Source organism: Rattus rattus, chromosome 11 (assembly GCF_011064425.1).
Source record: "Rattus rattus isolate New Zealand chromosome 11, Rrattus_CSIRO_v1, whole genome shotgun sequence".
Classification (NCBI taxonomy): domain Eukaryota; kingdom Metazoa; phylum Chordata; class Mammalia; order Rodentia; family Muridae; genus Rattus; species Rattus rattus.
Window position 1 is genome coordinate 56040050 of NC_046164.1, and position 22679 is coordinate 56062728.

The following is a 22679-nucleotide window of genomic DNA, read 5'->3' on the forward strand; positions in this document are numbered from 1 at the left end:
TATAAGGACAGCAAGTCTGTGGAAGAGTCTGCCATTGGCTTGGGCATCTGCCCTGAGCTCTCCTGTCCCACATCCCTTGTCATTGCTTCTCTCTGTCTAATGATAGCAGACTTGCCCTGGTTTGTCTTTCACACTTGTCCAGGCACATGCTAGCCCTTTTACTGGAATTTATGCTCTTCCCCACTTCTCTAGTTCCTTTAGTTACATGATAAGACCCAGTGCATATGTCACCTCTAGTAAGTCTTAGCTAACACTGTCTGGCCAGTCCTCTCATACCCTACCCTTGGGTCCTTGGTTTCTCCTCAGTGCCCACTGTTTGTTGTCACAGTTGTATGTAGAGGCTACAAGGATCATGTGAGGCAGGTCAGCTTCCACAGATTGATTCTGAAGCCTGGCCTCAGTAGGCTCCACGGTAAGAGTTGCAGGTGCCCGAATTCACTCCTATGTACCGCGTGCAAAACTGTTCTGATGTTTCCTTCCCAGCGATTCCTTTTGCTATTGATACCATAATCCAGGGCTGCCCCTCTAATACAGCAGAGTGTACTGCTGGTGAACTGCCAAGGGTGTGAGCAGTCAGCTAGTGTTTTGAGTAACTAAGAGTCAGCCATGTAGAACTGACTAGAAACCAGTTATCCTTGAGCATCCCATACGTCTCTGATCGCAGACACCTGGGGCTTTACCCCAGCTGAAGCTCATCGTTTCCCATGCCAGTCATTAAGTGCCTTTATTCTTCCTACCTTGATTCCTGCCCTTTCTCAAGTGTGTGTAGCTCTTCCTGGCTGGGAAAACACTCTGCTGATCTCTCCCTCTGGCGTCTGTGCAGACTGCTGCTGCTTTTCCTTCTTCACGGAATTAGTCACTGTTAATCCCAAGGTGCTTTGTGTACTTGCTGGAAGAGTTGCAAGTCTTCTGATGGTGCATTGGCTCTCCAAGGTCACATGATGTGACTGACTATGCTCTCTGCAGCTACACAGGTAGCCCGCATTCCTTGTGTCCGCCTTCCCTATTCCCCAGCTGTGTAAACAGGGAGAGACCAGTGTCTCTGACTCTCAGACGTCAGTTCCATGCCATTGGTAGGGGCTCCTGAAATGATACCAAACCTAAACGGGTTTGTAAAGATGAAAGGAGAACCTATGCTGACATTTACAACAGTGCTTTCTCAGGGTTAGCTTCATTCTTCCTTGGTTGTGGCAATGGGCATAACTGTGATCTCTCTCGTCTAAATTATGAATATTGACAGCAAGGACTTGATGTCTTTGGTGACCACATGGGGCCAAACCCAAAATAACCTAATCTTTAAAAACTGTTTAAAATTAATAGTTAAAAATTCTTAACAAAGAAAATCAGTCAAATCAATCCTAAAAGCACCCCACCCTCATTATCTATGGCAAGTAGATAAGCCAGAGATAGTTAAATGTCTAGTTATGGGTAAGAAAATACCTTAGGACATGCCACCTTTTTACAATTGAGTAAATAAATCGGCATTTTGTTGTTTTGAATTCAGTAGCTTTTATCTCATCCTGACTTTACTGTTAGAATTTTATAAAAGTTAAAAGTATTTAAATTTGAATATTCCTTATGGAGGAAGGCGATATTACATCGTAAGATGCTGATGTCTATCCAAAGTGCTTTCAGATTGGAGTTAATGTGTATGTGCTTCTTTTAATAGTTTGCCATGGAAGACACTGAAAGGCCACAACAACTTGCCTTTCATATGTGTTCATGTTTTACCTGTTTGTATTAAAATTGATACGAAACAAAACTACAGATGTTAGAACATCTGGCTCTGGCTTCTTCCTTCCTGGACCCTGACCGCTGTCCTCCCACTGCATGGTACTCACAGCTCTGCAGCTTCTGTGCCCTCTGTCCGTCCACTGAGAGTCCACTGGGCATGTTCGGAAGTTGAGACACAAGTTGAAGGAAATGGAGCAGTGTTACCCTATCTCCCAAGCATGAGGGGGCCACTCCCAACACTTTGCTGCTGTCCCCAGCAAGGCCCGCCCCCTTCCAACACGATCACTAGAAGCCATAGTCTTGCAGGTCTCACGGCTCCTTGAGAGAAGTTTCCCACTCATTAGCCGGGATTCCTATGTGTGTGTGTCTCGCTCATTGCTGTAATCCACACCATCTTAAAGCCCACATATGATTAACTGAAATTATAAACTGTTTCCTGCCTCCAGGCCAGCAGGTAAAGGTATAGTCATGAGGAATATAGCAAATTACGTGTTCTTCAGTGGTTTCTAGAATTAGATTTGCAGCCTTCCTGTCAGTGGTGAGCAACACTTCTTCTAAAGGAAGAAGCGCACATTTTACTTTCTTACTGTGATTGTGGACATTGGCGATGCAGCTGCAATTCATCTCATCAGCACCCGGGGCTCCTTCTCTCGTCCCATGGAACCCTAATTATTCGGTAATTCTTTCCTGGGCTCTGAAGGATGTTTAGAAGCCCTGACTATATAAGGCCGTGGGTCTGTAGCTCTTACTATGAGCTTTTCCTTTATTGGTTTTGATTAGTTTTACAAGCTTATGATTAGATTTTTTTTTAATTTCAAACTTTTACATGGTGAGTGGAAGTTCTGACATTTTAATAATCAATTTGGCATGCAAGCCTGAGCTAGGATGGCTGGAGGCTCTCTCCTTTTGTCTTTACCCACTGTTTTTCCCTCTGGCTTCCAGTATGCCGGAAAGTCCAGACCAACAACAGGCTGCCCTGTGTTCTTGAACCACAAAAATCAATTTGGCTTATCATTACTAATACTCTCCTAGAGAACTCTGCTTACTTTCCAATAATTTTGAGTTCTTTGGTGAGACTATTTTATGAATTTTGTAGTTCTTAAGCTTGATTAGATGTCTGTTATGTAGGATTATGAACTATTAGTTGAAAGGTGGTTTGGTTTTTATCTTTAGGTACCTTCTTATACATGTACAAGACATGTATATATTTTCATATCAAAGAGAAAAGCCCGAAAAACAGGCAGAAGAGTCAGAGAACCACTTGCTCTCACACTCAGGAGTCCATAAAAGCACTAAGCTCATAGCTATGATAAATACTCAGAAGGCCCGCTGCAGACCCGTCAGGTGCCGCAGACCCGTCAGGCGCCGCAGACCCGTCAGGCGCTGTACCGGCTGCTTCAGTCCCTGCGTTCCAGTGTGCGTTGTTCACTTCATTTACAGGGCCTTGGTCTTCCAGCGTCCTTCATCCCCTCTGACCCTTACGCTCTTTCTCCCTCCTCTCCTTGGCTCCGAGAGGAGGGATTTCTATCATATTTGTAAGAATAATGGGAGCTTTTGCATGGTTTTCCTTAGTAATTCTGACACATATTTACATGACATCTTTAATTTAAAAGTAATATGTAAATGTCTCAAATAACACCCAACAGATTATTGTCAGGTATCTGCTGTGCCCGCATTGTAAGCAGAGCACTTAAATAATTACAAAGTCAATCATTTGCTTCAGAAGAACCTTTTAATTTTTTTTTTTCAGTAAGCATGTCATGTTGACTTGGTTAAATTTATTAACAGTGAGCTATTTTCAGTAAATGTAAATGACAGGAAGTAGTATATAGGAGCTAAAAGATATTAGTAATGTTATCTGCAGCCCAAATTTCTTCCTGTCTGGTTAATAAGCAGAGGGTAAGACACGTGTTGGAACTGCCTGCCTTGGTTGTGTAACACAGGTGTGCAGGCTGTTTAGAGTCCAGAAGAGGGGACAGCCACGTGGAAAGCCACTGAAGGGCTGGTCCACCAAAGAGCATGATGTTCAGACTTGTGTCCGGTCTTTCTCTTGGCTGCCAGCGTTCTGCTCTGTCTCTTCTGTTGTAAACAGAACCGCCTTGCTACACAGCAAGTCAAATAGATGGATTCAAGAGTTTGTCAGACAGCCGAGTGGTGGGCATTGCTGTCAGGGCCGACTGCCCAGCACACCAGGCCCGGAGAGCAGAGGCTCCCTCTGAGGAGCTCTTGTGACCATGTCTGAGCTAGGACGTGGATGGAAGCAGGACTCGTAGTCAAATTATATGGTGCCTAGGATGTGGGGCAGCATTCTAAAAGCTTCACAAGGAAAGTATTATTAAAGTAAATAATAGTCACCTTTGACTGTCAAGGGAAAATTCTTTTGGCTCCCTAAAGATTGCTTTGGGGGGAGAACGGGGTTGGTGGCCAAGAAAATGACTTTATGATAAATTCTTCCTTTAGTGAATATTTTCAAGGTAGTTGAATTCTATATCTCCTGAGCATATAGTCTTTTTTTTTTACTAAAGTTGAATGCTTAACTTTATTAAAGTTAATGTGTTTTTATTAAGGTTGGATGTGTAACTTAAACTCCTCAGTAAAAACAGGAAATATTGCTGCTTGACCTTTTGGCTGAGGTCAGGGTGAAGGAGTGAGGACACATTCTGTGGCCATCAAGCACTCTCCCTTCTGTTCGTTATGGTTTGCCGACATAACAGTGTGTTGAGTTTAAACTTCTGTTTTCTCTGTAAAACTCTGGTCTTTTACTGTGTTCGCCCCTCCTGATTCTTCCTGTTAATTGTAAAACTGATGAATGAAACTCTTGATCTGCTTAAGGCTGTCTGCTGTAGCTATGTATGTTACAGGAAAATTAACAATTTCCTTATTTTTAAATGCTTGCAAAAAGAACTTGCACTTCTGTTTTATACTTCTGACCTAGGCCCTTCTGTGCTGCTCAGACTTCTTTCTGAACTTGTCAGTTGTTTTAAATGTTCATTTTTTTTGTATGTACTTTTCGAAAACATGTTTAGCATATAATTTGAACATTTTCATTACTACCTGACATTGGTCAAGTTTTTTATACTAGTATGGTGAGTTTTATATGTGTGTGTGTGTGTGTGTGTGTGTGTGTGTGTGTGTGTGTATGCACGCATGTATGTATATATATGAGTGTGTGTATATGTATATGTATATGTATGTATGTATTATTTTTTTTTTCAGAACACCATCATGGAGGCCTCTATTCAGCTTCCTTCCTCCCTTTTCTCACCAAAACAAAAGCGGGAAGTCCGAGCAACTGATGACTCCCTCTACAAGCTTCAACTCATCGCGTTCCGCAACGGAAAGCTTTTTCCAGCCACTGGAAATTCAACCAAGTTGGCAGATGATGGCAAGCGGCGGACAGTGGTGACTCCTGTGATCCTCACCAAAATAGGTTTGTGTGGCAGATGGTGCCCGACGGTTGCTGGGCACTGTGGCTTTATTGGTTGCTCTTCCTAAAAATGCTTGCTTTTGTTCTTCGTTGTTCTAATGAGCCACTGGCGAAAAAAGAGCTTGCGGAGTGCCCATCCGTGTACAAGCTGGCATTTAATTGTTTATGACGTTGGTTTGAGAAATCCCGTTCCTTCCCGTTTTCTCCAGATGGTGTGACCATAGATACCCACCACGTCCCTGTCAATGTGACGCTGCGGCGAATCGCCCACGGAGCAGACGCCGTCGCCGCGCAGTGGGACTTTGATTTGCTGAATGGACAAGGAGGCTGGAAGTCAGATGGGTGCTGTATACTCTACTCGGACGAGAACATCACCACCATTCAGTGCGGCTCCCTGGGCAACTATGCTGTGCTAATGGTGTGGCTGTTGTTAGCTTGGCGTATAAATACTATATATTCTAATGGTCCTCTCTGCATAATTAAGCCCAAACGAAGAATTTACTTTCTAACTTAACATAGCTGGCTCCATTTAATTATGTAAGAGGTGACTCTGGATTTCAAGGGAAATTGAGTTACTACCAAGTGAAAATGAATGAGATTGTATTCTGTAGAGGATGCTCAGCGAACCAAAAGGGCATCAGCTCAGCTAAGCTCTGACCCTTTTAACACGAAGAGATAGGTAGCTTGGGTTTCTGCAGTTTGATTCCTGCAGTCTGGGGGATTTGTTGGCTGAAGGATGCACATTAGGTAACAAAGGGTTGCTTACTGCCGTGCCTTCTGACTACACACCACATCCTTAGCCTTTTCAGTTGACGATGACCATGGCACTGGATGGCAGTGACTCTAGTAAGTTTAGTGGCTGCAGGAATAGTACTGAGGCTACGACAGTTTGTCACTCAGTTGTTAGTCAGCCCCACTACCCACTCTTGTTCACCACTGCTGTTGCCTGTTACCTGTTTTCTGTGAATACAGTGAGGTCTCCTAAAATGCTTGCCTGAGTCTAGAGACACTTGCTTCAGTCTTCTCTGTCCCGAGCACATCAGGATGAAGTGACCCACCTTCATTACTGTTGTAGGAACTCTGCAGTCACTTTGCGGTTGTCACATGGTGCCACGATCCTGGATGTGTGTGTAGAGCACAGGGAGATCACTGCATGAAGGGAAACATTGCCCTGAAATAGCCAAGACTTCCCTGGTTATTTAATTTCAATTGTAAATCTGATATCTAGACAGAATTACTTATACTTACTACATATATTCGTATAAATGATGTGATAGCATTTGCCAAAAGAAATGATTCTGAGGCAAGCCCAGATTATAATAATTTTCCCCAGTGTTTGCTTCATTTTCCTTGCTTCTGTCTCTTAATGCTTTTCCTTGGCAGATGAGCCTGGAAAGTGAGTATTTTGCAGGTGATAGGTTTGTCATGACAGTGACACCATGAATCTTTGCACACAGCTGTAGGCAGTACATTTGAACCATATCCAACATACCTATACTTCAGCATGCAAATTCTAGGGATCTTAATGAGTAATGAGCTACATACCGCTAGATCCGACTTTATTATTATTATTGTTATTATTATTTACCCTTTTGTGCTTTAAACCAGTGTTTATAGGTAATGAGGTGTCTGGTTTCTGTACATTCTCTTTTCACTGTTTTGCAACTGTCTTTTAATTAAAGCATTAATAGACTGTGGTAGGTGAAGTGCTTTTTTCTAAGCCCGAAGGTCTGAGTTCCTTCCTAGGTCCCACATATGAGGGAAGAAGAGAACTGACTTCTTCAAGTTATCCTCTGACTTCTATCCATGCCACATGGCATTCAAACCCCCCTCCTATACACACACACACACACACACACACACACACACACACACACACACACACACACACACAAGATAATGAGTAAAATTCGATTGTTCCCTAAGTGGCCATTAATGAAAGTTTGAGACTGTTTCTTTTTAGCCACCCTCCCCATGAGATTTTATTACAATTACATTATTCCCTCTTTTTCTTTGCTCTCTTTTAAATTCATGACTTCTTTTTCTTTTAATTACTATTATTATTGGTGGTGGTGGTGTGTGTGTTTCTAAACACATAAGTACAGCCTGTAATGTTACTGTAGATGTTTTCAAGGCTGACCATTGGGTATTGGACAACTTATTGCTGTGTCTTCCCAGAGAAGACTCTTTCTCCGGCTCTCAGCTTTGTTTAGTTGCCTGCAGTTTTCATGTGTGAGGTTAGAGCCTGTGAGTTCAGCCCTCCACATTAGCATGTCCATTGGTGTCCTTACTCAGCTCATGTTTGGGGAGTCATTGGTGAGACTTCTTCATGGATGAAGCTTCTGACATACCTGAGAGACAGGATCTTACAGCAAATTCCCTGTTCTTCTGGGAGTCTAAGATCTCCCCACCTGCCCTTCCTTGGTGATCACATAGCTCTGGTAGCAATAGTTATGTGGTAGCTGTCTCAGTGGAGACTGTTCCACAATTCTGCATTTTGGTTGGTTCTGGCTTTAAAATGTTTCTCATTCACATTTTGAGAATAAAATATTTGGAAACCATGTAGCATTTGAAGGAGAAACAATAGGAAATACAAGATTGTCTAAAATGTATATAATACTAGTCAGAGTTGAGCAAAATAAAGGAAAAAGAAATACTGCATTTTAAGCTTTGCTGTGATACTGCACCATGTGAAACTTTTGTTTTTGTTTAATCTAATACTGGTTGAAAGCTTCTATTTTTGAACTTCCTAACTGTTCTTCTAAACTATTTAAATTAGTATAATCCTTTTCTAGAAGGAATAAGCTATTCTTTTATCTCTCAGATTTTTAATCTTTTAAAAAATGTGAAACAGTTTTTCAGAGCTGGAAAACTGCTAAGATCTTTTCCCCCTATTTTCAGAGAATCTTGTTTTCTGAGATGTAACTGCCACCTAGAGGCAGAAGATAGGAACACATCTGGGATTGCTGAAAAAGTTGTAAAGTTACCATAGACTGGAAATTTAGAGTTGCTTCTTCATCATACAGACTTTTGGTGGAATAAAACCCACTTAACGTAGGCATATCACTGAGCGACTGTGTAGCACGCATGGATCCCTGGGGTCCCTCATCCAGACTGTAAGAGAAAATTACACCTCTCCATCAGGTGAAGGCAGAAGTAATGCCTTTTTAAAGGTGAAACTGCTTTGTTTTCTTCTAACCTGTGTTGATTCATAAACGTAGCCCTGCTGTTCTTGAATGGTGTCTCCTTAGGTCTTTGGGTGAAGCCTGAATGCCCGTGTCTCTAGGGAGCTACGCCTTGTGCTTCCATTTATGATCCAGTCTAGAACCGTGCTTTAGAGAGTGAGACACGGCTACTGGTTTTGCTGCTGTCTAGAGTAGATGATATCCTGGTTGGTTCTGCTCATCCCTGCAGTCAGTTACAGAGCTGCCCAGGTCCTGAGGGGCGGGGGAGTCAGCAGAAGTTGGGATCGCTGCATTGCTGTCAGAAGTGCCCAGTGGAGAGTCAGAGGAGCCCTGGGCAGTAAGACAGATAGGAGTAGACACCATGTAGGACCTTAGCGCCTCCTTCAGCAGTGGACGGTGAGGCCAACATGCTCACTGTCTGCTTTCCCTCTGTGGCTTGAATTGTTGAGATATAAAGACCAGTGACTTACTTCCTTATTCCTTTAATAATGCTAACTGAGTGTGCTAAGTAAAGCAAGCCAGTTCTAGTTGGTACATAGTTGGCCGGAATGCCAGCAAGGTTTCTGCCTAAACAACCTTTCAACAGCCCACTCATCACATCAGATGTCTCAATTGTGTGTGTGTGTGAAGACACAGTGGGAACCCTCAGCTATCAGTTTGACTACAGTTAGTAAATAGCTCCTTGCATATTGAAGAGGTTTCTATGTTCACACAACATGAATGAGTAGCCCTGTTTTTACCCGTTTTCCCACATGATTGCTCGTTGTGTACGCTCACCTAAACCATGCAACCTGGATGGAGAGATGGCTTAGGAGGTAAAGTGCTTGCTGTGAAAGATTGAGGACCTGGAGTAAAAAGCCAGATGTCATTGTGGATACCATTATGGAGGAAATCCACTGTGGACGTAGAGACAGGAGGGCCCATGGTGCTCTGACCAGCCAGTCCATTTAAATTGGTAAACTCCAAGCTCAGAGAGAGAACCCATCTCAATATAAGATGGCTCTCTGAGTTCACGCGCAGCCTGGTCTACAGAGAGTTTTAGGGCAGGTAAGGCTACATGGGGAAGCAACAACAACCACCCAAAAGCAAAATCTAATAAAGTGATTTAAGAAGACACTGGACACACTCCTGCTGCTGCTAAGGCAGGGGAGCTAGGGTGTGATAGCTGATCCGCAGCAGGCACGCTCTGTGGTTCTTATGCTATAGGCACTTGTCGTAGTCTCCTGTCCTTAGGTCTGGAACTAGGGTAGGTTAGCTTTGGAACAGCAACTAGAATCCAGGCAGTATGATCCAGTATCTCTATTCTAACCATGCTGCAGAACCTCATCTCGCATCTTACATGTCATAGAGAGACACACACTATCTGTCTGTCTGTCTCCCCCTCCACCCCCAACACCTCTCTTCCCCTCCTTCCTCTGAGGAGTGTTTTCTAACCATGCCTTAATGGCCTTAGTTTTTTTTTTTTTTTTTTTTTTCTCCATTAGGTCTGTTTCCAGCCGTTTGCTTGTTTACTGTCACTTTACACATTTCATGATGTGTAATTTATCCATGCAGGATAAATTTCTGCAAGATGAAACTAAGGATCAGAGGGACCAGCTCTTCACGTTTTCATTAACGTTCAATGCTGAGCAGAGTACATAAACCCTGGAGTTTGGATTAACGCCATTTCCATGTTATGCCCACCATTCCCCACGGTGGTTCCTACTCCAGCCCTGAGGAGCCCCATGCTTTCTCTCCCCTTTTCTAACACTCCGTGCCATAGATAAATTGTGACTGTGCTCTCACATGGTATTGCTTTGTGTGTCTGCTCTCCCCGTCATCCCATTGGGGAGATTTCTCTTTGTGTGAAGCAGCAGTTCATGTATTTGTTTAGTCCATGTGCATTAGTTCCGTCCATGCAGTGAAAATCCTAAAATCTGTCCATTATATTGGTAACGCACACCAGGTGCGTGAGTGGAGGCTGACCTTGATGAGTGCGTGCATCTGATTGGCTGTGCAATCCCGGGCGGGAGGCGAGGACTGGCATTCCCATGCTCTGCTTCAGCATTAGTGCCCCACAGCTCATGGAGTCATTGGTACCAGCTTAGTCTTGGCTGTTAGGATGTTTCTTAGTTGCTTGTCGTTCTCCCCTTCCTTGGAGCCTTCAGTTTGATGAGAGTGAATTCACTCTGTTTCTGGCATTACAAGAGTGGTGGTGACTGGGATGTTGAGCCCACATGTGGATTCATAGAGAGTTTGCTGAGGGCAAAGGCTAGCCAGAGGGTACCTGGCTTGTTTCCGGGTTCTTGGTGGACTATGAATGCACGCTCTTGGAACACACAGGTTTTGCAGAGCCCTTCAGACTCCTTTTCTCCTCCTGCCCCTTGTGTGATCAGGATTCCTTAGAGGTTTTGTGCCTGACTTCTCAGGGTTTTTTTTGTAATCAACCATCATTACATCCTGTTTATGAAGTCCTAGCCTATCCCAGGTTCACGAGGGTCTTTTTACTTGCCTTTCCCCTTTCAAATTTTTCCTTTTTGTCTTTGTTTTCTTTAAGACATCCTAGTATGATTTTCCTATCACATTTGGTTTCACTGTTTAGCCAACAGTAATTTTGAGTGTTGTGTAAATTACAGTACCTCAGTTTTTAAGTGGTCTTTTGTTCACTGTTGATGGTGGTGTGTGGAGATACGGAATCTTCAGGAGGTAGAGCCCTTATGGAGGACATGCAGCGGCGGGGCAGGCATTAAGCATTTATTAGCCTCACCTCACTTCGTGCGTCTATCTTTGTTTCCTGTGTGTGAGGGAAATGAGACCACCCAGATTACTATTCCTGCAGCCACCGCATGCAGTGTTGGACTCTTCTTTCTCTGAAACTGGCAGCCAAGAGAAACTCTTCCTTCCCTAAGAAACAAACCAACAAAACTGTACAATAGTTAACGTAACGTAACTGTACAGTAGCTAAATGTCTATAATAGCCATGACCAATTTTTGTCCCCTCAGGATCTGACCGGATCCGAGTTGTACACCCCAGCAGCCAGTCTCCTGCACCCTGTGGTTTATACCACCGCCATCACTCTCCTCTTATGTCTCTTGGCTGTTATCATCAGTTACATGTACCACCACAGGTAAGAGAGCGCGTCCGACCATCATCATCTGTGCATTTGGAAGGAGGACTTTGTCACACTTAGTTGTGATAAACTTAAGTGTGATGATACCAGTGGTACCAAAATAACGATGCTTGCTGTCGACAGCCCACAGCCTTCATTCCATGCTATCTGGGATATGAAGAGCTGTCACTCAAGACTCCAAAGCTAATTTCTTATCCCTTCTTTGCTCTGTGGAGGACATCTTTCCACTTCCGGTCTGCAGGGGTTGTACCTGGAAGCGAATGTGAGAGAGTGGGGTTTTCTCAAGTGCAGTGGTCCCTGAAGAGCTGTCTTAGGTAGTAGACTGTCCATATTTGAATTTTACAACCTTCTCGCTGCTGCGGTATCTTTAAAGATAGCACTGTTAAGAAAGTTGATGACATTTAAATAGAGAATTTGGTTTCTGTAATTGGAGACACAGCTATTGAAACTTTTATTTTCTGATTGGAAGTGATGAACTAAAAGATTTGCTAAGCAGGAAACTTACCTTACAAAGGATTCCGCTAGAACTTGTTTTCCTATTTAAGTTGGACATGTATGGCATTTCTTGACATTTGCTTCAGAAACAAAAGGTGATTTTGATGTATTTAAAAAAAAGGGGGGAAAAGAGAGGCTTCAACATTTCACTATAAAAGGCCAGGGGGAAATGTATTGGGCATTTAGGCCATGTGTGCAATCCAGCTTGGGCAGGATAGAAACTCAGTGGTACAGTAAAGACATTTCTACATAGTGAAGCATGTAATTCAGGCTTCATCAACATGGACAGTTGTCCATCTTCTGACAATGGAGAATGTGTACAGTGTGTGCTGTGGGTCCATGTCTTTTTAGTATATAGAGCTAAGTGTTAAGAAACAATGTTAGGTTAAATGGACTGTCAAACTGTGTGTGTGTGTGTGTGTGTGTGTGTGTGTGTGTGTGTGTGGTATATGCTAAGTTAGTAAGGTTTTTAAACTTAAAGCATATAAGCGTGATCTTTTGTGCAGCTGAAATCACCTGGAGCTCTCACTGGAGCCCTGCTGCCAGTGTTCCAGACTGAGTGTTCCTCTTTCCCCCCACAGCTTGATTCGAATCAGTCTCAAGAGCTGGCACATGCTCGTGAACTTATGCTTTCATATTTTCCTGACCTGCGTGGTGTTCGTGGGAGGAATAACCCAGACCAGAAATGCCAGCGTCTGTCAAGCAGTAAGTCAAACTTGAAAGGTTTTAGTGTGGAAAGAAATTATGAAAGTAGAAAAAAAAACTTTGTGTTTCATTAACTGTAAAACGAAAACCCTGTTTCTCTGGACTCTTCCCTTTAGCTGCAACCCTGCCTAATGCCTACCCACCAAGCAGTTTAGCGGTGTTCTTGAGGTTTTGAATATTTATTCCCAGACCTATGATTAGCTTTAAAAGCTTGTCTCTGTCCTTAGCAGTTGCCTGTTATCTGTCAGGCCCTTTACAGTGTTTAACAGTTCATTTAAATGTTTATAAAGTCCCAACTTTGAGTGAAAAAGAAATGACATTTTCCTGACAGATTTTAAAGGAGGACTTAATCCACTGATGAAAAAAGAGGAACTGGGCGAAACTGAGAAACCTTAGGTTTGCTCAGTGTAAAGACTTCAGAATTTACCTCTTGTTCTAACTTATGACCTTTGCTCTTGAGGTATAAGGTTATACCTTACTGTGCTCCATATAAGAGTGAGGTACGTAGTTTCCTTCTCTTGCTTGTGCATTGCTTACCTAAGAGTAAGAGGCATAGCACAGCAGTGAGGAGTTGGACTGCTCGGACGTGCATCTTGGTTCTGCCCCTTGCTGAGTGGGTGGGGCGAGGTTTGTTGAACTGTTTTGTAATTGTAACCTAAAACTCAGCACATGAGATCTGCCCGCAGCTCACAGTATACAGGTGAGCTGTAGACAGTGCTAGGCGTGCATCTCATCTCAGACTTCCTGCTCCACAGAACTCAGAATGTCCACCCTATACCCCCCAAACTGCCTCTCCCATGGTCCCGCCCCTCTAACAGCACTGGTGTCCCCTCCTTCTCTTGTTTGTCTGCCTATGACTTCTGTGGGTATGTAACTTTCTACCATTGTGTAATTATCTGTGTTGTTGGACATGATGTTTCCTTCTTTATAGTGATCGAATAACATTCCATTTAGTGCCTTTGTGTATTTATTATAAATAGGAATTGTCTCTACCCCTTGACTTTAGTAAAGCTACAGTGAAAATAAATATAAATATCAGTTTGAAATCCTGATTCGTATAGTCAGTGTGTCTGTCTCAGTTTCTGACCTGCAAATTGAAGTGATAATTGAATTATTGGGTGATATGATTACATATATTAAAAAAAAAACAAAACTAATTCACACATATATTACTAGAAAAGACATGAAAGTTTAGAAAAGACTAAATGTGACTAATATACAGCAGTCTCTTGCCAATATGCAGACATGATGTCTTGGCTACTTTCCACTTATTATGATAAGACACCATGATGAGCTGGCCATAGCAGCTCACACCTTTCGTTATTGCTAGCACTTGGGAGGAAGTAGCCAGCAGATCTCTCTGAGTTCAAGGCCAGCCTTCAAAAAGGGAAGGAAGAAAGCAAGCCAGCCATGATCAAGAGAACTTACAGTAGAAAGCATTCAATATGAGACTCATTCTTCTAAACGGTAGTGGATCAATGGCAGGGAGCATTGGCAGCTATGCGGCATGGTACTGGAGAGGAGTGGGTTAGGGCTCAGGAAGTGCATATGTCCAGAAACCAGCTCCAGCTGGACTAGGACTTCCGGGTGTTATGTAAAAGCCAGCACACTTCAGGAACTTGTGAAACAGGTACCTGCTTACCAAAAGTGTCATTTCCCTTGCCTTGAACAGAAAGGACTTGTGAGTCTCCAGCAACATATACCTGGGGTGGCATATGCAAGCCCATGCTGGCCTCCAGGCTCCGTTAGTCCTTTTCACAAGTGCCCATTATGCATTTCCAAGCCCTCGTGCTAGCTGCTGGCACTGGCTGCCTCCCCCAGACTATATATTATTATGATGCCTGTGTAATGCAAGGGTTCCCCTGCCCCTGCTGCTCTATCTCTGACAGATAGCTGTGGTCACATCCAGCCTGCTGCTTTCTCTCTCTGCTCAAAACTCCTTCAGATGCCTCTGGGTGCTCTCTTATTCACAAGAAGAACCTCCCCCCAGTCATAGGGCCGCTGCTTTAATGGTCTCTTTACTGTGCCCCTCACATAGAGTTTACATCTAATCACACGTGTGCCGGTGAACATGTGGCTCCCTTGGACTCTCTTGGGTGGGAATGTGAGTGGACATGCTGTGAGGCTTCACCTTCAAAGTAAAAGGTTTGCAAACTGTGGAGCCTGCAGTCTCCCTCTTGGGCTTAATGCCTTTGCTCTTGTGAGTGTGCATATGCATATGGGTATGAGTATTCATGGAGTGTTATGTGCAGTAGCAGAAACCTGGAAGCAACCAAAGGAATGCCGCCACGCACAGTGAGACACCTGGGCATGCAGTGAATAGTGAGGAACAAAACCAGTGAAGCTTAGGTACAGAAACGCTGAGGAATTATATTTATGCTGATAAATATTTTTACTAAGATAAAAATGAATAATGTAACCTACTTTCTTTCATCCAAGGTAGTTGTAAGAAAACTGAAGAGTAGGTTTGTTAGTTACCTAAGAATCAGGTTTACATTGTTAGATACAGGTTATTGTCAAGGTAGGAAGTTTATCTTGCCGGTGGATTTTTGGATGATTATTACATGATAAACAATAATTTATTATCACAGACACCGGCTATACTTGGCCCAGTCATGTTGTATTATTGCCTTTGGGGATAAATTCATCACTGTATTCTTAAGAACTACCTGAAAATAGTTGCGTGGTTATAACAATCGCCGAGAGGATTTAGTAACTGAGTTTCAACAGTAACAGACTTACACTAACTTCTCAGTAAGTATTTTCTAGCACTGCCTGTATTGACAGTCACATCTCAGCTGTGTGATGTGTTTGTATCAGCCATTCCTCTGCCCTTGAAAGCTTACTTTCAGATAAGTCTTGGATCAGACAATACAGACAGAAGGCAGCTGCTTTGTTCTTGGCCCCTCACCATTCACATCTCTGCTTCTGGCTTGTGTTGCAGGTACTGGCAGTCACAGTTTTAGAGATACTGTTCCTTATGTACCTCTGTCAGGGCTGACTAAGATTTCATAATAGCTAATTACTCTTCCTTGTCTCTGGACTCTAAGCTGCCACTGGATTCTAAGTGAGAATTGTATGGTTTGGTTTGTCCATATTTATCAAGAAACCAACATACAATCTGAGCTATGATTGTTCTCTGCAGTTACTGACAAAAAGAAGGCTGTGTTTGTTGATAGAAATCAAGCCCCAGGCATTGTTGAGCATGGTTCCTGACAGTACAGCCCTCAGAGCACTTTGGTACAACTGTCCTCAATTTCATCCCAAAGTGTTCCTGGGTTTCCTGAAGGACATGTTAACTTATTCATTAAGGAAATGAGTAGGAAGAGAGATTGTACAGATGACCAAATGGTGTTTTACAGCCTCTCTACAATGAACGGGAGAGGGATTGCATGGACTCAGGAACTCGGAGCACGTGTTCCGGTTAGCAGACTGTCAGGGTGTAGCAGACACAGCAGCGTTGTTCTTGTGTACATGACTCCTTGCTCTTCTCCTTGCTGCGCTCGCCCTGCTCTCACATTGGAAGAGGGAGGATCAGTTGGTTGGGCTAGGAAGGGTGTGTGGAGAAACCTGGTGAGGATTCCAGGTCCCAGTGGGCGGCAGTCATTCTGTGTCTGCCTCACCCACTTGTTGTAGTTTACCTGGTTAAGGCTTCTGTATTTCTCCTGTAAAATATGTATCAGGGTGGCTAAATAGAATGATCTTTATGTTCTTCTGTCTCTAAAACTGAGCTATAATAGGCACGCCTTTAATTGAAGCACTTGGGAGGCGGGGGTGTGGATCTTTGTAAGTTCAAGGCCAGTCTGGTCTACACTCAGAGCTCCAGACTAGCACAGCACCCTGCTTCTCTATAAACTGAGGAGTTTGGCAGAGATGCACAGAACTGAGAACATGACTGTCCCAAGGCACAGTTGAGGGTAAGGTTTTCCTTGTAGATATGCAGTAGAATATGACCAGAGGCATCTGGAAGAGTGCAGAGCATGGAGAGAAAGTAGTACACTGAACATGGCCGCCAGACTGCACTTGGACGTGAGAGGAGGGAAAGAAGCGGAGAGAGAAAGAAAGAGTGTCAGCAAAGGAGACGAAGAGAAGACTAAAGAGAAGGTATTTGCTAATAAATGGCAGGATTATGTAGGAACGAGAAGGGGGTAAGGGAGGTCCATGAGCTGGAGAAGTTTAGGGTAGGGTAGGGTGAGGAGGGGCACAGGTAGTTGTAATACTGAGAGAGCCAACAGGCCAGACGTATGTTAATAGGCACCACAGTTAGCTACTTTCTTTTGTACTTGACGGTCTCAAAGTAGACCAGCCATGAAGTCACTGAGCCCTAATGTGCTCACTTTTAGGCACCACTGTGCATGTAATTACATGTATGTAGCAGTCTCTCTCATACCTCTTTCAGGAATCACGTACTTTATCAACAGAGGATGGGAGGTACTGCACATTCTGTGCCATGATGATTGGTTGAAAGTGTTAGAAGTATCTGCTGCCAGGTTCTTTAATGAGTTCCAGTTTTCTGCTACCTTTAACTGTTTTGTAGAAGGAGTTGGAGGAAGCAGAGGCAGAGGTGCGAGGTTGAAGAGACCTGGCCCGGACTTGGGGAATTTGTGTTCTACTGTGTTCCACTGAGTAATTGCTTGGTTGTTCCTTTTCTGCCCTTGGTTTTCTTAGCCATGCATAGAGGGCTTCGGCTGCACCTTACTTAACTCTCCTTGTTGTTCTGCTGTCCCGTGATCTAATCTACAAATACCGTGCCAGATGCCCTTCTACCGTGTCCTTCTGTATCTGTTATCTAGAGAATTGCTGTGCTGGCACGGGAGAGCCAGTGGGGAAAATCTAATCAGGAAACAGGAAGAGCTATCTACTTGCAACCAAACCTTTAACTTTTATATTAACCCTAGAAGGCCCTTTGGTCTAATATATAAATATGTAAACTGAATCACATAAAGTGCCCCAAGTTATTGTGCCGTTACACAGCAGAGACGTGATTAAAATACTCAAGTTTGATCTGACCCTCCCACCTCTGGTCCTGTGCTCTGCTGAGGGCTGGGGCCTTGTAGAGCATCACACATGAGTGGGAAGAGCCTGTTGGCTTGCCAGGGGACCTCTGTCTTGCAGCCCTGGATTAGTAGTGCTGGCCTCATGGAGATGCTAAAAGTGTTAGTAACTTACAGTATATGACTATGACTTCTGGAAGCTGTTTCTTATCAGTTTTGCCTGTTCACATGTGATTATATTCAACACACAGGTGGGTTTTGTTGCTGTTGGTTTGGTTTGGTTTGGTTTGGTTTTGGTATAGCTGTTGGGCCTACTACAGTGTATACATACTATGGTGGCTTAGTTTTAAAAAGGCAGTGTAAGTATATGAGTCTTATTACTATGTCAGTAACATATAAGTAAGTGGGGCTTACTCCAACATGAACACTGGGAACAGGACCTGGTTCCTCTGCAGGAACAGAACACCCTCTTACCCTTGGCACCATCTTCCAGCCCTGAGGCTCATTCGTTTATACCTTTTATGTAGTGTGGAAGTAATTGTCCTCTCTACCCTCCCCATTGAGAGAGACGTGTGTGTGTGTGTGTGTGTGTGTGTGTGTGTGTGTGTGTGTGTGTGTGTCTGTCTTCCTGGGTCACTTTGTATTTATTGATTGAGGTAGGGTCTTTCTCATGGCCTGAAGCTTGCTGACAGGGCTATTCCATGTAAGTAGCTTGCTCTAGAGATCTCCTGTCCTGAGTACTGTAACAGCGGCTGCCACACCTACCCAGCTTTCCTTTTGATTCTGCACAGCTGAACAGTGGTCCTCAAACTTTCAGGACAGAATGCTTCTCTCTGGCCCAAGGTATCTTTCTTAAGGAGTGATAGATTGCATTTAGTATGTCCTTTCCGTGCCCTGTGGGTTACTTATTTCTAAACTGTTGAGAAAATTCCTCGACTCCGGTTTATTTGGAAGTATGACTACCAGATTGTATTTTTATGCATAACCCAAGTGTTGGGGGGAAAGTACCACACTACCAGGAGCCTCTCTCCTGGACCTCAGCTCCATTCTCCTGGTTCTTGTGGATTGTTATTTGTCACTGTGACCCTGAAAGTCTCTATTTTCATGACCATTTTAGTGGGAGAGATTTTGAAGAGTGAACACTTCTAGAAACTTAGAAACGCCATAGAAAACATGGAGGCCATTTAGTAAGTTTTTTCTCCTAGAAAAGTGTTTTGTTTGTTTCCCCTCTGTTTTGAAATGTTTGTAACTTACTTAACTTACCAGCAATAGAACCTGTTGTTTTGAATAAAAACCCCATGATTCTTCTTAAATTTACTGGTTTCTATGTAGCAAGCTTGCATGGGCTCCTTTTGCTTAAGGCCCTGAGGATGGCTCAGATGGCACAAGGGTTGTGATGATTTTCACTACGAACCTTTTTTACCTTGCAAGTCAGTGAAACTGCTGAGGACCAGGGAGATGGCGACGTCTGATTTTCTAGTCCAGCTAAGTGGGATCCACTGTCCTGCACTTCAGAGTCTGCAAGGTTTGTTCTGGGTCGCTGCTGCCCTGCTAGAGCCCTTGGGGCTTTTGCGCCTCTAGGCTTTAGCTGCAGCTGGCTCTTGTTCTTTCCTTACCCACCTGGGTTTGGCGGTGTGAGCAGGAGTTTCCTGACGGTTGGAGAGCGACCCCTTTAATGGAAGATTTTCTTGTTGTAGTAATTGTGAGAGGCAAAGGTACTGATCTGGGACTCAGTCCTCTGCACCGGGTAAGGCTTTGTGCAGTGGAGTGCCCTGTACTTCAGGGTCTCGTAGAAGGAGTACAGTCTGTGTCCACGACATGGTGACATTAAAGTCAGCCTGGAGACCTTGACATTCTGTTTCAAAATAATCAAAGAGTCAAGAACAACAACTGTTGGAAAAGGTAGCAAGCCATTAGTTTAGGAAGCTGGCCGTTATATGTCATGCCTATAAATCTTTGCACTTTGGAAGCTGATGCAGGAGGATTACTGCAAGTTCAAAGCCAATATACGTTACATAGTGAGTCACAGGCCACCCTAGGCTACAGATTCAGTCTTAGTCTGACCTTCTGCCCCACATCCTGTAAAAGAAAACAAGATTCTAGATTATGTCCTTGCTCTGCTAATGTATGCTGCTCATTTTCTTAATAAAAACAAAAGGTTCTAAGCCTCCATTGCAACCTTACCCAGAGGGGTCATGGGATCACTTCCTGTCACCATTCACAAGTGAGTCCAGTCTATGTTGTTTGCTGCACTGTGGTGACACTGTCGGGTGCCCTTGATTTGTGCCTGCTCAGGGTCCGCTGCTTTCTTCAACATGCCCCTCACAATGTGTCCTCTTAGGAAGTGCTTGAGATGGCCCATGCGACGACTGGAATCTCAGTCAGGTGGGAAGATCTATACAACCTTAAACAGAGGGAAAGCTTTACTTCTGAGTTTACCTGCTTAATCCTTGCCTCTTTATTTCACTCTGATGCGGAATATGGTGGCTCTCAGGCAGAGCCTCCCCTTCTCTGCTTCTCCTTGCAGTGGCAGTTAGAAGGTGAACGTACTGATAAATCGGTCTTCCGTGATGAGCCTCAACTTCTTCTTGAGCACATGAAGGAGTCGTCACAATACGCCTTCTTACTGCGTTTTAATCAGACTCCGGACACACTTGTTCTTTTAATTGTCATACATGTCCAATCTTCCTTGCAGGTTGGGATCATTCTTCATTATTCTACCCTTGCCACGGTGCTGTGGGTCGGAGTCACTGCTAGAAACATCTATAAGCAAGTCACGAAGAAAGCCAAGAGGTGCCAGGATCCTGACGAGCCGCCCGCTCCCCCACGGCCCATGCTGCGGTATCCTGAACCTTTATTTTATTTCATTAAGTATTGGGTTTGCTTTAGTTGAACCACAGTGGTAACTTACAACAGGAAACACTGGTGTGGACTTGGAGAGGTGAAAGGAAGGACGTGACGGCTGACTGACTGGCTCTCAGTGTTCCGAGCATCAGCCTCTCCACTGTGCCCCTAGGCTCCGAGGAGTGAGAGGGTCTCGTGGTTCTGTGCTGAGCACAGAGGAGGTGTCAGCTCTCTGGGAAATAATAGCTTTTTGAAAATTTTTGAGATCAGGTGTCATTGATCTTAATTTCAAGAATTAATTTTTTCCCTCTACAATGAAAAGAATTGTAAATGGATTGATTGTGCAAGATGAGCAAAATCGTCAGTGGTGAGTAGATACACTGAAGGCCTGATGTCGACCCGGCTGAAAGCAGCCCAGAGTTTGCAGAACTGACTGTGGACTACATGTTGGTCAGGCCTCCAGAAAGTGCAGAATTGCACATACAAAGGAGCCCCTCGTGAGAGGAGGGCACGTGCTGAGCTGCTGCCATGAGCCTGCTTTGGGGTTAGGGAATGGTAGAGGCGTACTCTAAATGAAGGAGCATCAGACTGGCTGAGAAGAGAAGGTTGCTGAGCCTAGGGTATGTGGCCCAAAGGAGCTGGGTCCAGGGGACAGCTGGCTGAGGTGGAGGGGCTTTTGAGGTTAATTTTCCTGGGGAGTCTGTTTTTATTCATACACTGAGCAGTGGGAGACCAAGTAACCGATTCAGCCCATTCAAGTCCATCTTGGGGAACTCGTAGATTCGTTAGATTGACTTGCAGGAACGTGGGTGACTGAGACAAGTGTCACCAACTAATTCCATTTGTTGCCTATAGTACCTCAGGGAAAGGCCTCTTACGTTGTGTAAGTTGTAAGCTTCACGAGTTTGTAAACTTCTTGAGAGTTTTATGCATTTCATGCCTGCCTCTTCCAGAGGTACACAACAGCTAGCCGTGTTAGAATGAGTATAGCTACTGGAGAGCTTTACCTCAGGAAGCGAGTGGCCCTGAGAGTGTCCTGTTAGGATGGTGAGGTATTAGTGTGGAGTATAAGTTGGGAAGCCTGAAAATAAGGGATGTCAGTCAGTGAGTCCCTGGGTTTTCTCGCAGGACTGGAGCCAGGGAGCATGTGCTAGATGTGTGTGTTGTGGGGAGGGGAGTCTCTGGGATTGGCTGGGTGGAAGAGTGTGAGCGTCAGAAAGGTGAGGATGTTTGGATGGTTGCAGTAAGCTGGCTTCTGCAGATGGTGTTTTTATAAGCTAGAAATGCTACAGGAAAATAGCATGCACAGTAAGCCCCAGGGAGGTTTACCATGCTCAACCCAATTCATTTCCACAGTTGCTGTCACTGAAATACTTACACTGAGCAGGATCTGGGGAGAAGTTAGGAGTGTGGTGATCCTGGGGTAGATTCCAGTAGATGAACTATGGGCGGAATGAAAAAGAACACCATATACACTAGATAGATAGCCTGAGCTCAGCTGGTTTGCTCATGCAGCCTAGAGAGCACGCTGCAGGGTTGTCTCAGGTGCCTGTCACTGTGTGAGAGAACTGAAGAATGTTGGCTAGCTGAAGTCCACGAAATCTCACCCTTCACAGTTCCTCCTACCGAATTTTATGTGTTTGACTCTCTAAAGTTGCTGTGTAATAGACTGAGGGTTTAGGCTCACCAGCTGAATTTAATGGAAGCCACGTTCCCTGAAAACACTACATGCTAAAAGCTTAGGTAGACGCGAGTGTTCTTCCATCTGGCCACAGGGTGGCAGCAGCTGACCAGCTTTCCCAGCTCACACACTGTCCTTTGACAAGGAAAGAAACAACCGGAAAAGCAGAGCAGAACAAAGCATGACAAAGACTCAAACCAAAATCATACAGGTCATTTTAAAAGGCAGTCACTGAAAGTGTCCCGGTGTGTTGTTGGAATGAGAGTAATTAATCTTCAAAGAATGACGTGTAAAGTGTTTAGACGTTGCAGTAAGTATACCAGCTGTATAGACAGGATAACGAGCCATTGTCCCTCCTAGGTTCTACCTGATTGGTGGCGGGATCCCCATCATTGTGTGTGGTATCACGGCAGCAGCAAACATCAAGAACTATGGCAGCCGGCCCAGTGCACCCTAGTGAGTACCCCGTGTTCTCTGTACACCTGAGCGCACTACCTGGGTGGT

General features: G+C 44.2%; 1 protein-coding gene across 1 annotated transcript in view; it reads left to right on the top strand.

Moving 5' to 3' along the window:
- The window catches only part of Adgra3 (adhesion G protein-coupled receptor A3), a 93784-nt gene that overhangs the window by 69460 nt on the left and 1645 nt on the right, over nt 1-22679 (top strand). Inside the window, exons 13-18 of the mRNA XM_032916124.1 lie at nt 4951-5164; nt 5371-5579; nt 11329-11453; nt 12533-12656; nt 20346-20491; nt 22536-22631. Coding sequence (XP_032772015.1) covers nt 4951-5164; nt 5371-5579; nt 11329-11453; nt 12533-12656; nt 20346-20491; nt 22536-22631 — 914 coding nt within the window. The remainder of the gene's footprint in view (nt 1-4950; nt 5165-5370; nt 5580-11328; nt 11454-12532; nt 12657-20345; nt 20492-22535; nt 22632-22679) is intronic.